General features: G+C 36.7%; 1 protein-coding gene across 2 annotated transcripts in view; it reads right to left on the reverse strand.

Annotated features, from left to right (window-relative positions):
- Positions 1–15,503, reverse strand: part of DSC1 (desmocollin 1) — a 34,679-nt gene extending 19,176 nt beyond the window's left edge. Inside the window, exons 1-6 of one of the 2 annotated variants that reach the window (XM_002828139.3) lie at positions 15,179–15,503; positions 12,098–12,182; positions 10,336–10,538; positions 9,010–9,129; positions 7,741–7,896; positions 396–540 (exon numbers count right to left, since the gene is read on the reverse strand). In XM_002828139.3, the coding sequence (XP_002828185.2) occupies positions 396–540; positions 7,741–7,896; positions 9,010–9,129; positions 10,336–10,538; positions 12,098–12,182; positions 15,179–15,241 (772 nt within the window). In that variant the 5' untranslated portion in view covers positions 15,242–15,503. The remainder of the gene's footprint in view (positions 1–395; positions 541–7,740; positions 7,897–9,009; positions 9,130–10,335; positions 10,539–12,097; positions 12,183–15,178) is intronic. The other variant, XM_054537760.1, reaches the window with a different exon arrangement.
- Positions 15,504–16,096: the final 593 nt, after the last annotated feature.

The following is a 16,096-nucleotide window of genomic DNA, read 5'->3' on the forward strand; positions in this document are numbered from 1 at the left end:
TTTTCCTAATGGCAAAATTGAGCAACATTTCCTTCACTCCAGACTTTCTAAGCATGCATTGGTAAATCAAACACCAACTTCAGCAACAACCCCACCCTGGAGAGAATTTAGTCAAATAAATGCTGCCAGAATTATAAAATCATGATATAAAAGGGAAATGTATACTATTTTATCATATGAATATGCTTAAATTTAAGAAAGTTTGCTCAGAGTCATTTACAACCCTTAATAGCAATGTCATTTAACATCAATTCCTAATGGGAAAAAAAGTAGATGTAATCAGAAATACCAGAAAAAGCATAAAATGCAATGATAAAACATAAACATCTTTAATTATAATACTTATGAAATGTCAAATAGTCTTCTTGTCATGCTACAATAAAATGTGAACTTACCGGATCGGCAATTTTCAGGCACAGTAAAGATAGTCACTGTGTGTTCAAAATATGGGGCGTTATCATTATCATCTTCAATTTTGATGATCAAGGGGAGTGGATATTCTGGTGCATAGCCATCTGCGGTTGTTGCATAGCCATATAACTGAAAGAAGGGAAAATATCATCAATGTATTCTCAAATGACAAATTATGCACAAAAGTAAGCCTAGCAGTGGGGGAAAATGTAACATTAAAAAAAAAAATCATTCCCAAAGACCCGTAACTAAGAAATGATGCAATAGAGAGATAACCCACAGATGCAGTCTCTGCCGGCCATGTGGTTTCAATCCCCTCTCAGCATTATTGCTCATTATTCTCCCACTCTTAAGCTCCATGCACTCCAGTTGTTCTCTGAATTAACTGTACGCTGTTTGACATGTTAGAATGCATGTAGATTTTCCCCAATTATGTTATTAACACGTGTTTTTAAAGTTTATAAAAATACAATTCTATTTATGTACAGATGTATATATACATACAAATAAATGGACATCACAACTATTTCAGGATAACTCAATTATATGTTTTTTACCTATATTTTCTCATTTTTCTATGGTAAGCCTGTATTTCTTTGCAATAAAAATGTAAATAAAGGCATATACATATCAGAAATTCCATTTCAAAATGAATGCCTTGTCCCCAACAGCCAGTATGTGTTTAATGTCCTTTCCCTTTAAACTCCAAATTATTCCTACACCCTCCTTATGTGGTTTGTGCATAGTAAGTGTTCAGCACATAGTTGTTGAATGGATTTTCATCACTCATGGGAACAACTAAACCTACCCAAAGTGAATTCTGCGTTAACTCAGCTTTTTACCACAACTAGCTCTTCTAATTTTCCCTACTGTAACCATTTCTAAGTGAACTAGGATTAAAATTCCAGGCATTAAAGTCCTCCCTCTCTCTCATAAGCCTTAGTAGTCAGTTGCCAAGTTCTAGAGATTATGGCGTTTTTGTGTCTCTCAGGCATGTTCTCTTTTCTATTCCCATCATTTTCATGTGACTCCAAATACATTCTACATGTTGACACACTAACTTTGTTGCAGTTGTTCTGACATTCCCTGCTCCAATCGATGTAGCATCAGAAGTCAGATTTTATTTTGCTTTACAATTTTAACCACGATACTCACTAATCAGACTCGTCGGTGATTTACCCACTAATTGCTAAAGTAACCACAAAATCCTCATTATTGCGTTAAAAGGCAACATTTCATGTTCACCGTTCATGCTGACCTGGAAAGGAAAGAATTTACACTCCAAACTCTGGAATGGAATGTATTAAAATAACCGTTCATGTTCTCTCTGCCTTCCTACTCACTTTTCTCCAAGTAACTTCCAGGTGGTATTTTTCAGTAATAAAACTTATATTATGGCTTCCATCAGTCTGATCTCCATATCTTATTTATCAATAAATTCTAAATTCAGGAGCGGAATACAGTAGTATATCATTACCACTTCACCATACCACCACCACCATCATCATCACCACTTACCATCATCATCACCACCACCACCACCACTACCACCATCATCACCACCACCATCAGCAGCAGCACCAACATCATCATGACACTACCATCACCACCATCTCCACCATTATCACCATTATCACCACAATCACCACCACCACCACCACCACCATCACCACTACCACTATTATCATCACCACCACCACCACTACAATCATCACCACCACCACTATTACCATCACTATCATCATCACCACCACCACTATTACCATCACCACCACCACCACTACCATCATCATCACTACCACCATCAGCAGCAGCTCCATCATCATCACCACACTACCATCACTACCATCTCCACCATTATCACCATTATCATCACAATCACCACCACCACCACCACCATCATCAATACCACCATTATCATCACCACCACCACCACCATCATCACCACTACCACTATTACCATCACCACCACCACCACTACCACCATCATCACCACCACCACCACCACTATCACCACCACCATCATCACCACCACCACCACCACTATCACCACCACCATCATCACCACCACCACCACCATCATCATCACCACTTACCATCATCATCACCACCATCACCACCACTACCACCATCATCACCACCACCACCACTATCACCACCACCATCATCACCACCACCACCACCATCATCATCACCACTTACCATCATCATCACCACCACCACCACCACTACCACCATCATCACCACCACCATCAGCAGCAGCACCAACATCATCATGACACTACCATCACCACCATCTCCACCATTATCACCATTATCATCACAATCACCACCATCACCACTACCACTATTATCATCACCACCACCACCACTACAATCATCACCACCACCACTATTACCATCACTATCATCATCACCACCACCACTATTACCATCACCACCACCACCACTACCATCATCATCACTACCACCATCAGCAGCAGCTCCATCATCATCACCACACTACCATCACTACCATCTCCACCATTATCACCATTATCATCACAATCACCACCACCACCACCACCATCACCACTACCACTATTATCATCACCACCACCACCACAATCATCACCACTACCACTATTACCATCACCACCACCACCACTACCACCACCACCATCATCACCACCACCATCATCACCACCACTACCATCATCACCACCACCACCACCATCATCACCACCACCACCACCACCACCATCACCATCACCACCATCACCACCATCATCATCACCATCACCGCCATCACCACCATCATCACCACTACCACTATTACCATCACCACTACTACCACCACTACCACCATCATCACCACCACCATCATCAGCAGCACCATCATCATCAATGCACTATCATCACCACCTTCACCACCGTTATCATCACCATCACCACCACCACATCATCACTGCTACCACTATTACCATCACCACTACTATCACCACCACCACCACCACCACCATCATCATCACCAGCATCATCATCAGCACCATCATCACCACACTACCATCATCACCATTATCATTCTCATCACCACTACCACTACCACCACCAACACCACCACCACCGTCATCATCATCGCCACCGTCACCACCACCACTATCATCAGCACCACTACCACTGTCACATCGTCATTATCATCATCATTACCAGCACATCCAGGTGTCAACATTAGTCACCCTTCCTAACAATCCTTCCCTTTCTCTTCGTATAGATGATGTGGATTTTTATTCCTTAAAATGCTGTCATTTTGATATGTTAGCTGGATAAAACTATAAAATGGTTTTATATCTCTATTAGATTACAGTTGCTCTTAGGCTTGAAGACTGAAACTTACTGATATGTGTATCCTAGAAGTACCTGACACAGTAACACAGTGCCTTACCTTGGGTAAGTCTTCAATAAATAGCTTTATGCCTTCAATTCTACTCATCTTTCCTTTTAGGAAGACAAACTACCCCTCAAGTTATCCTTCTGTAAAAACTGTCATAAAGATTCTATTGCATCTCTTGTAATGAATTTTTCTACCTCATTAAAATGGTATTAACAAGTCTCCTTATCCAACCTACTAAGTCCACACTGCTATAATTTAGACTAATTTGTCTTAGTTTTTCTCTTCAGTGGAAATGAAGATCATCTGCTTCCCACCATATGCTCATTTGTAATTTGAAATAATATTTTTGTTATTTGACTACAAGTAAATATTATTTCACATTCCACTGATTCAGAGTTGGTGATTTTGTTTCAGGTAGTATCCTGGTTTTGTTTTATTGTGCTAATAATGAACCAAGTATCTCCAAAATAAATCAAAATTGGAATCATCATTAAAACAGAGGCTAACTCTCTAGGAGAATTGACTTATGTTTATATGATAGAGTAACTCATTATAAATATGTTATTTAGTCAACAAAGCAACAATTTCAAAAAACTCAATTGAGGTAATGGTTTTATTACTATTTCCATCATTCTGTATTAAAAGCAATAATAATATACTTAAGTGTTGTTATAATAAAAAATAATTTAGAATATTATTAGTTGTATTTTTAGCTAGGTTATAAGTGTGTTATTTAGTGTCATGTGCATGTTATTGTGATATAGTTTCCTCTGAATTATTCTGTAGCTTGAAGAATCTCATCTCTTTTAGCCCTTTCACACTACATATTGCTGAAATTGCTGTCATCTTTGGAAAAACGCAAACAGCTGCTGACAGAAATAGGGACTTGAGTTTGGCCTCACAGTGGCAGGCATTCAGTAGATGGGGCAGAGAAAGGAGACAGCAGTAACACCAAAGCTGAGTGGGTACAGAATGTGAATTAACAGCACATATATGAAGAGAATGAATCCACTTGTGTGCCCAGAAGAGAAAATAAACATTACACCTGTAATTCCAGCACTTTGGGAGGCCGAGGTGAGTGAATCACCTGAGGCCAGGAGTTTGAGACCAGCCTGGCGAACATTGTGGAACCCTGTCTCTACTAAAAATACAAAGATTAGCTGGGCATGGTGGTGGGCGCCTGTAATCCCAGCTACTCGGGAGGTTGAGGCGGGAGAATTGCTTGAACTTGGAAGGCAGAGGTTGCAGTGAACCGAGATCGGATTACTGCACTCCAGCCTGGGAGACAGAGTGACACCCTATATCAAAAAAGAAAACAAACAAACAAAAAAAAACAAGATAGTAAAAGATAGTAAGGTTCTGGTTGAATAGGAATAGATAAGAAAGGAGCAGATTGAAACTAACTTTTCCAAAGGTACAGATTATCCCCAACACTCAGAGAGAAAGGAAGTTTGCAGCTGCTTTCACAGTATCACTTGGAATTGTTGAAGAAAGTTCCCTTCTTATATAACTATTCTTTGAATATGTATTGAATTAGACCTATGGCGACTACTCCCAAATCTATGAAATCAAATTATTTCAAATAAAAATAATCTATTATTAATACTTAACATGAATATGGCTTATATAAAACCAAAGAATTAGGAAATTCCATGAAAATTCCCAGGTTTAAGGACAAAATTCTAGAGCATGTGTATTGTTGAATCTACCATTAGAATATCTTCAACAACTTTTACAGTTTACATAGTGGTATCACTGATACTATGGCATTTAATGATCAGAATACTACTGAGGTTGGGAACACAGCTACTAGCAGCCCATAAACAAAGAAGAAAGCGAACTCTAGGACGTTGTGATTTATTTGAGGCTACGAGGAAAGGAACAGATACTTAGGATCTACTAATTCCCAGAAACATACATTATTCAATATTTTAAAAATTAAGTGAAACTAGATTTGATAGAAAACTATTATTAAAGTATATTACATTAAAAACATATTATCTTAATTTTAACCTCTGCATTGACAGGGAAGTCTTCTATCCTGCTTCAAGTGATTTTATAATCGCATCAGGTTTACATCTTGTTGCTATACCTCACTTAATTAATTTTACTAATTTGCAAGTGGTGTTTCTTAAGGCCAATTCAAACTTAACTGTGTTAATGGGACCTACAGAAACATGAGTAATTCTGAGGGAAAATTATTTAAAAGTTTAACTTTGAGGATAAATTTCAACCTATTTTATTCATTTACATTTTTTTAAATGTTAAAAATAGCAAAGTAACTTATTTTTAATTATAAACTATTCTCTCCTTTTCCCTCTGGCAATGATCACAGTAAGAAGCAAAGATAGAAAGCAGGTGGGCAAACAGAACCCTATCAAACAATTCCTCAGCAAAATTGAAAATGAAGTGGATATTGCAACATACAGAGCAGGCAGCTTTTTATATCTCCTCAAGAGTGACTTCTAGTGTTAGATATTTTGTCTAGTAAAGAAACTGTAAAAGCAGCAGAGAACTTACTTTCTATCAGTTATTTATTTGTTTATGAGTAGAAAGATTAAAGTGATTACAATGGTGCTTAGCTTACTTCTCCTGTAAGAACTTGCATACACTATTTTTTAAAGTAAAAGAGTGTTATACTACTAGAAGTAAGATATGTTTATTCTAGAGAATTTGGAAGGGAACATAAAATTATAAAGAAAATATGCCACTACAATCCCACAATGAATTTTGTATTTAATTATGAAACATCTAAAGTGGAAAATTTATACAGTTTCAAATTTTTCACTACCTTATAGACTGCTTTGGAGGATATCCTTAGGATAGAATCTAATCTCCTTAGGATGAATTATAAGGTCTTTACCTCTCTATTTTTTACTTACTAGCTTCATATTTCACACTCTTCCTTAGCTCCAAACTACTTCAGCCAGGGTTTTTTGTTGTTTTTGATTTCTTTTTAACAGGTAAATATTTCCATTTCTGATGCATCTTCCTGGAACACTTGTCTACCACTTCCCCTCCCCACAACTGTTAACTTCTTTCATTACTGCCTTGAGGTGGCCACCAACTACTACTCATTCTCCAGATGTCTGCTAAGATATTGCTCTCTGAACTGCCCAAGTATGAGATGTTTCATTTTTATATGCTCCTTTAGCAAAGAACTTTATTATACTCTTTTATCATTCAAGATAATAAATGCTTAATCAGTTTTATTCACCACCATTCCAAAAACCTACTATGAATATCTCATTTCATCAGATGAGACATCAGTCCACCAAAGAGTTATATAAAATTAACAGAAACAAAAGGATTTAATCATCAGAAGAGTTAGAATTGTCTTGTCTTTGGGTAAGATAAGATAGAATCAAATGAATTGATAAACTTGTTCTGGGTTACTAAGGAAGTAAAATGTTACTAAGGGATCTCATTGCTGACGAATAGTGAGAGAAAGGAATGAAAAAAAAAAAAAAGCTATGTAAGGGGCTAAGGCAGTGGATCCAACATTAACACATTTAGAATCACGTTGGATGACTGGATCTCATCCCAGAACAATTAAATCAGAATACCTGGGCATGGGTCCAAGCATCAGTATTTTTTTTCAAGTTCTCACATGACTTATAATGTACAGCCATGGTTGAGAATAATTGAGTCATTTTATTATAGATAACTTAAAATTCAGTAAAACTCTTTGTTATTTCTCCAGGATTACTAACCAAAAAATATCCTTTAAAATTCTATCGTTATATTTTCTTTACCTCCCCCCCCCACTTCTCTTATTATATCCACTGTTTTTCCTCATCAATGGTAAATAGAAATTTAAAGCTTATATTGCATATTAATATCTTGAATATTAAATCAAATAATTGATTCTTATAATATGTAAACAAGCACAGTTGAAAATATTAGTAAGCCAGTAATAAAGATATAATTATGAATAAATATTTCAATAATCCTACCGCAAACTGTTCATATTTCTCACGGTCAATGCTCCTTGTACAAAAGATATCCCCAGTGTCTTTCTCTATGTAAAACAAATTGAAGGGTTCTTTGTCCACGCCTGGTCCACTTATGGAATAAAAGATGGTGTAATTCTGTGCAGCATCAGATTGGATCTGCAGTAATAATTTAGGAATAGAACAAATATGTCATGATGAATATTTTCAACCTAACCTCTTGTGATGGTTTATTTTTTTACCATTACCCCTCTTTCCTACTCTCCTATTCTTTCTTTCTTCTGCTTAGGTGCCCATTATCTGCCATGTTTTCCGAATTTTTATTTGCATTTTGCATTGTGCAAAGCCACAAATTCTGTCACTTATTTGATCTCAACTTTTTTGTCATTTGTATATCTATAAAATTTGCAGAGTAATACACTTTTCAAGTCTTATCTACTTATTCTTATCTTCATATAAATAATAGTAACAGTTTCCGTGATTTTGAATTCTTTGGAATTGAAAATTATGTGATAATATAACTAGAAGTAATGCAACTTTTCTTCCGCAATTAATTCCTCAAGAATTAGAAAATTTTGGCCAGGCGCAGTGGCTCACACCTGTAATCCCAGCACTTTGGGAGGCCTAGGCAGGTGAATCACCTGAGATCAGGAGTTCGAGACCAAACTGGCCAACATGGCAAAACCTTGTCTCTACTAAAAATACAAAAATTTGCTGGGCGTGGTGGTGGGTGTCTGTAATCCCAGCAACTCGGGAGGTTGAGGCAGGAGAATCGCTTGAACCCAGGAGGCAGAGGTTGCAGTGAGCTGAGTTGATGCCACTATACTCCAAAATTTCAAAACTGTTCTATGTTTGCAATCCAGCTATGTGGCAGTGAGGCAATCTTACTTGGTAAGCAGAAACACAGGTCATTTTTATAAAAGATGAGTGTTAGCTTAAGCAAGAGTTGAACTATGCAAAACATGTAGGTGTGCCTTCTGTACATTAGTGTTAACAAGTCTAGCATAGTATTTGGGTGAATTTAGACATAGACCTAAGAGCACCAGAAATTCCAAATATAAAACTTGTTTCTAAATTTCTAAATATGATATCTGTAAGAAAGTAATAAGATATACTGGTTCACTTCTATGGGACCCTAGTTTTGGTGAATAGATGATCATTATTTGTACCATTAGTTTAAAGCTCTGATTCAATATGCTGTGCAATTCAAATGAAAAGTTTAAGAACAAAAAAAAATTTGGACACGTATAAAATCAAATAAGTGAAATGCACCTGCTGAACGTGTTGTGGAAATGGACCCAATGAGTTCTCCATCAGTGAAGCTGGAATAGGAGCCCATCGTCTCTTGCTGCGCTTGAGGGCTGTGTCTTTGATATGTCTCTTCTTAGTAGCCTACATTTGACAAGAAACAAAGAAATGTAGCATTGCTTATCATTTTTTGGAACTGTGATTTTTTTACACATATATCAACAAGCAGATGTAAGGGTTATACATTACAATATCATGGCTAGTCAGCAAAGCATTTCTATTGATAAGACACACACACACCTCAGACTACATTATGTTCCCCCGTTCTACCTATTTCTCCATTTACTCGGTTAACCACCAGGAAATGTATAGGGCATTTGGAAAGATGTCACTTTGAGAAAGTATAACCCCCCCCAAAATAGATAATTCATTAATAAATATTTAAGGATCAACTTTATTCCACTAGGAGTGATACAACCAAAATCTGTTAAAACCCTCGCTCCACAATACAATCATTTATACATCTATATGGACACAGGTCAGCATTTGCTCAAGTATACTTGATTTTATATAATGTGGGGATTTTTACAATATAGATATAAAATAACATCTTTAAAGTCTTAAGCATGTTAAGAGGAGTTCATATAATCAAAAAGAATTTAGTTGGGAAATCCTCTCATAAATAGAATCATTTATTAAGAAATGGTTTTATAAGACAAAATTCATTGTGGTGAATTTGCTGAAAATGAGATGCGAACTCCAGCAACTTTTTCCTCCCTGCTTTCTGATCTAATCTCTACCACTCAGTGCAAGAAAATGAGCCTAAAGTCAAACATTCAAACCAATCCTGTGGATTGGCAACACCTCCACTCTCTGAAGAGAGGGGCTCCCCTATAGAATTTTCTAGTAAGATGGGAGTAAGCTTTAGACAGTCTCTTCTCCTCTTTAAAGAGAGACTCAAACCCGCAATCAGTGGGAAGAGAGCCGCACAGGGTGGAGCCCACATCTCCAGCCTGAATCACATTTTGCTGAGTTTTAGACCCGCCCCTGTCTTGTCCTTGCTCCTCAGGTTGGTTTGTTCTTATTACCAAACTTGAAATCACTATTAGAAAACTTTGATATTCTTACTTTGCTCCTGGTCTACAGAGTCATTCATCTTTATAAAAGTTTGTAAATAGCTCTGCCACTCCTTAAAAGTCTAGTATTTATTTACACTAATTGTAAGTGGAAAAGACAAATTTGTCATTCAATAGCATGGATTTTAACGTGAAACACGTTAAAACACATGAAACACGAAGGACTCCCGTAAGCAGATTACTGTGCTAGGCTGCTTAAGCCCTTGCTTTATACCTTGTTTTCTCTTGCTGACAGTACAACTTTTATCTCTTGTTGTTCCTGTCTGTGACCATCTGAAAGGAAAATGGAAAAACTTTTCCTTTCAGAAGACAAAATGAGGTCATGTGTTGTGTAAATTGAGCCATCTTCTAGAATTCTGAAGGCAGGGTCACTGGACCGGATTAGGCTGGCCGACTTGAGACACTCCTCCAGATTCACTGCAGGGAAGAAATATCACAGCAGTTTGTCAGATGAAACAGGAGTGGAACAAGTTTTACAGGAATGACAGCTGTGAGTTAATGCATGGAAGCAGAAAAAGGGAGATTACATTTGTAATGTGCTCAGCACCTGCTATTCTAAAATGTGGGGGCCGTGAAAATTAAATAATTATATCAATGGAGTCACATTTTCCACTACCTTCATCATACATTAATTTAAGAAATAAAATATTTTCCTAGTGTCACTGATTTTATTCTCTTTCCTTTGAACTCTTAATTATTGTGTGTGTGTATAAATTTATATATGTGTATACAAACTTGATTTTTTATGTCATAAGTGGTATAACTGTATGATGTCAGTAGATTTTGAACTTTTTGCAATAGTTTGATAGTTAAAACTATCTTGCCAAAAATAAGAAAACTAGGTGGCTCACACCTGTAATCCCAGCACTTTAGGAGGCCGAGGTGGGAGGATCATGAGGTCGGAAGTTCTAGATCAGCCTGGCCAATATGGTGAAACTCCGTCTCTACTAAAACTACAAAAATTAGCCAAGCATGGTGGCATGCACCTGTAATTCCAGCTACTCAGGAGGCTTAGTCAGGAGAATTGCTTGAACCTGGGAGGTGAAGGTTGCAGTGAGCAGAGATAGTGCCACTGCACTTCAGCCTGGGCAACAGAGCAAGACTTTGTCTCTAAATAAATAAATAAGAAGAAAACTAGTCTATTCTTAAGCAGTATTTCCCAGTAATATTGCAAATAATCTTTCTGTAATACCTTTGAAGGTTTAGTAAACCCAATGCATTGTGGTTATTATCAAATTACCTCCTTTACAGACTCATATTTAACACATTTAGTATATTTACTATGTGTCTTTAGAGTGTGGACTGTTTATTAATTTCAAACCTTAAAGCACTGGGAAAAACAACATCTGGCTTGGAAAGGATACCATTTCTGTATTCAGTTTGTAATTTTTTACATGTGAACTCAAAGCCAGTGAAAAACCTTGATGAAAAAAATCTTACGTTTGGACTCAGAACAACCAACTTATACCTCAGAGATGGCTATGGTACTAAGACCCACCAAAACTTTATTTGATTTTCACAAGCTATTCTGTGAAATATGTCACATTTATTCTTGGTGGATACTTGTTCATTGTAATCAACCTCAAGTACAAATTTTATTGGGGGCATTTAGATTTTGAGACATCCATTTCATGTCTAATCAATTAAAGAATCTTGGCTTTGAAATTTTGGCAGCAGATTAGTTTATACAAATTAGAATATGCTCCTGGTTTTGGTGCCTTGCTTTGTTTGATGTAATCCAAGATAATTCAGCCTTCTGATGTTTGCTAATTTTTTTGGCAAGAGAAGTATACAACTAACTTTGGTATTTTAATTATTTCTAACCACTACCAAAAAACAAGTAGCCTGTCTTTTATTGTACATCCGATTTTAACTTCAAGCAGCTACTATGTGGCTTTTATCCCAAACTTTACAAGAGCAGCCTGAAGCTAAATGTGGCAAGTTACAACTATGAAACTGTTAATAGTGTTTCTCACCTTTGCCTACAAGTGTTTCAGCCTTAAGATGAGAAGGAACACGAAGATAAATTTTCTGACAAGCATCGCTAAGTAATATTAAAACCTCAAAAAAAAAAAAGAAAAAATATCAGGAATTAAATTTGACCACAAATTTTCACATTGTAGCTTTTTCTTATCGATAAAAATATTGCCAATTTTGGAAACAAATTAATCATTTAATTCTTTACATTTTTAATACTCACTTTAAAAGGAACCAGCAAAGAGAATAGCTTTAGGAATAACACTGTCATTTGTTTATCAATGAAAAAAATTAAGTGAATAGTAGTTCTTAGAACCTAAATCATATTTAATATTTCACAAACCATTGACTTTATATAGAATTTATACATCTCTAAGACCATTCATAAATGCCATTCTGATTTTTAGCATGAAGAAAATACTTAACTTTGAAATGTATAATTACATATATGTCCTAATTCTCTAATCATCATTTTTACTATTTGAAGTTATAGTTGATGAAGTCTAGAAAATAGTTAAGGGTTTTTTAACCTCACAAAAAAATAATGCCCCCAAAAAATCATTGTTCTCAAATCAATTTTCAGACTGACTTGGCCAAAACTTCAAAATCTAAATGATCTCAAATCACATGACTAATCCAAAAAGAAATATATGTCAAAATATAGAGAGTATCCCTCAAATGGGTAAAGATTTTTAGTTAAATTCAAGGCCCAGCTATTGTTTTTAAAACCTAGGTAGTTCAAAGACATAGACACTATCTGAAAAAAAAAAAAAAAAAAAGAAACGCTATCATTTCAAAAATGTCTATAGGTTCAAAATATATTTTACTTCTTTTTCTTGGCATTTTCTGTTTGTCCCTCTTTATCAAAATAACTGCTTTTTTATTATTTAAATATAAGATAGAGTAGAGCTAGGTTTTCCAGAAACATGTAGGTCAATTTTATGATCAGCTTTCAGCTTTTCTCTGAATTCTAGAGTTAAGGGACCCATTATTTGCGAGGAGGAAAGAGAATGGATTAACATCCATATTAAGGATGTGCACTTCTTTTCCAGCTCAACTCAAGTCTATCAGATATACTGTAGCAGTCTAATTAAATAGTTTGTAATTTTACAAATCTATGTTAGGCAGAAATCTGGAATTAAAAGACCACGTTTTTATTTAGTTCTAATTTAAAAACCACTTTTTAAAACATGAGACATTCGTATTTATTTAACTTTTTAAATATGTTCATCCCTAATGCCAAGGAACATACTAAATTGGACTTAAAGAACTTTCTAAGCATAGATCATACTGTTAATAGTTGTCTAAGTATATAATGTGGAAAGAGCATTTTGTAATTAGGATATACATACACACATATGTACATATATATATGCATATACCTGTACATATACCTATACCTATATATGTATGTGTGTGTATGTGTGTCTATATACACACAGTCATATATTGCTTACATTCTAAGAAATGCAACATTAGGTGATTTCATCATTGTGCAGTCATCATAGAGTGTACTTACATACACTTAGAGGATATAGTCTACTACACACCTGGGTTATATCTACATGGTATACACCATGGTATATATATGTATACCCCATGGTATGCACCATGGCACAGCCTAGGTGTATAGTATATAGTATAGCTTATTGTTCCTAAGCTACAAACCTGTACAGCATGTTCCTCTACTGAATACTGTAGGCAATTGTAAGTATTTGTGTAACTAAACATTTTTAGATATAGAAAAAGTACATTAAAATACAATATAAAAGATAAAAAATGGTTCACCTATACAGACCAGCTCCATTATAATCTATGGGGCCACTCATATGTGTAGTCCATCATTGACAAAGGCATTGTTATGCAGAGCATGACTGTATATGTGTGTGTGTGTGTATATATATATATATAAATGTACATATATATATATAAATATATGAGACATTCTTATAGGTTATATCCACACTTCCACTCCCACCCCCATCTTCTTTCCTTCTTGTCCTAGGATTCCATGTTGATGGTCCTCCCTCTGCAGGCAGAGCCACTGAAGGTTTCCATTCATTAAATACTATACCCGTCTTCAGGTTAAATCACTGATTAAGTGGCTTAGTGACACCCTTTTAGTCAGTTTCAGAGTCAGAAATAAATGAACAAGAGATGAATTTTCCAAGAGATATTAGACAGTACAGGGATCAGAAGCAAAGGAAATGTGGGTAGGATCCTTTGGAACATTTTTACCACATTTTACCAAACTTGTACTAACTCAAGATGGTATCTGAGTTATCGTCTCCCTAAGCAGTTACAGGATGAGAAGGTAACCATCGACCCTGCATTGTATATTATTTACATGGAGAAAATGTTTGTCCCCATACCTGCCACTTCTAAAAATATATTTTGAAACTAAAATATTTTGCTAAAATGAAAAAAAAAGGAAATTCACACCTCAGAAATGATGGATGGATGTGTGAAATAACCCCCCTCTCTTCCCTCACCACCAAAGAAAAAATAGCACCTTACACAGTTACAAAGCTATTAAAAACCCAAGTGGAAGCCAAGTTAAGGATATTTTCAATGACAGTCACATTTTTGTTGTTTTTCTTAAACTATTCTTTGTTTAAACTGCTTCATGGGTAAAATTCAAAAAGTCCTGGATAATTTGCATGTTCACCCGGAATCCTTTCTCTTTTTTTGCAGTTTAGTAGAACTCAGTATGTTAAATAACATGAGTTTATGTAATCACTGGTAACAGAAGTAAACCTCAGAAACTTCTGGGCCAAATGCCTAAGGAATGAATTCATTTCTCTACTCTTAGAAAAACACCACAGCAGGATGGAAGAGGGATTCCCCTGAAAAATTTTAACACTCTGGCAGTGGGTGCTTGAGAAGTAAGCTGAACACTTTCCATCCTGAATCCCAAGCCTCTCAATTCTTCCCTGAATCTTCCTCAGATCTGTTTTTGTTTTCCCCAATCTCTCTTCTCTGCCTCCCATCCTCACTCCTAGTCTCTTTCAAGCCCAAACTGCAGAGAGGAAGCAGGTAGTAACATGCTCGAATTCCCTAATCCTTTGGTTGTTACTCACCAGGAGAGAGAAAAGGAGCTGCTTACAGAAGATGCTCCCTGGGGCAGCGGAGGCCACAGCCATCAGAAGCGGTCCCAATGGCCAGGGACGGTGGCCAGATAACAAGGCAGCCTGGGATGCACAGAGCGGCTAAGAAGACGCTGGCACTTGCACAGGATATTCTGCTGCCACCTTGATGCAGCTGAGCTTGGTTTGGAAGACAGTCAGGAGGCAAGTGATAAACAGGAGGAGGAGCAAGGGGAGAGTTTCTTTCCCCCTATTCCCTGGCCAGTCTCCTTCCTTCCAGTTCAACTACGTCTAAATGCAAAGAGGCTTTCCTACAAGTGAGGAGGGTGGGGTACAAAACACCCCAAAACCCAGTCAGTAGCTCCTCCTCACAGCAGCTTTCAAAATTTATCTTGCCACTTAACACATAGGCAGAAGGAGAAGGGAACACCCTTCATCCTCAGCCCTCCTCCCTTTCCCCCAGGTTGATGCTGTGAAGTCCTCCCCAGTTATTAACCACTCCCACAGCCTCCCCTCCTTCTTGGCCTTATTAACCTGTCTTGCCCCCAGGTACAAACATAAATTGTGCACAAACGCCATGCAAGGAAGTGATGCCTCCTCAACTGCCACTGGCAAATCAGAGGACCTAAGCATGTGTAATCACACTCATCAGAAGTTATCTCCCATCTAAGCATTTAGGTGTCGTTGGTCCTGTAGAACACTGTAGTTCTGCTAGAGAGCTGGCAGTTTAAAGCAGCAACTTCATAAAGGCATTGTATCTTCTTCCTGTTATTGACTATTCACTGTGGTTGGTTCTCTAGATGTCACAAAGAACTTATCAGAGTGTAAAGACTTCATAAAAGAAAGAGAATAAAGAAATAGCTAGCATATAATCTTTCTTGTGGCTTTCCTTTTGTTGTACATGATGCCATT

This window comes from Pongo abelii, chromosome 17 (genome assembly GCF_028885655.2).
Source record: "Pongo abelii isolate AG06213 chromosome 17, NHGRI_mPonAbe1-v2.0_pri, whole genome shotgun sequence".
In the NCBI taxonomy this organism is placed as follows: Eukaryota; Metazoa; Chordata; class Mammalia; order Primates; family Hominidae; genus Pongo; species Pongo abelii.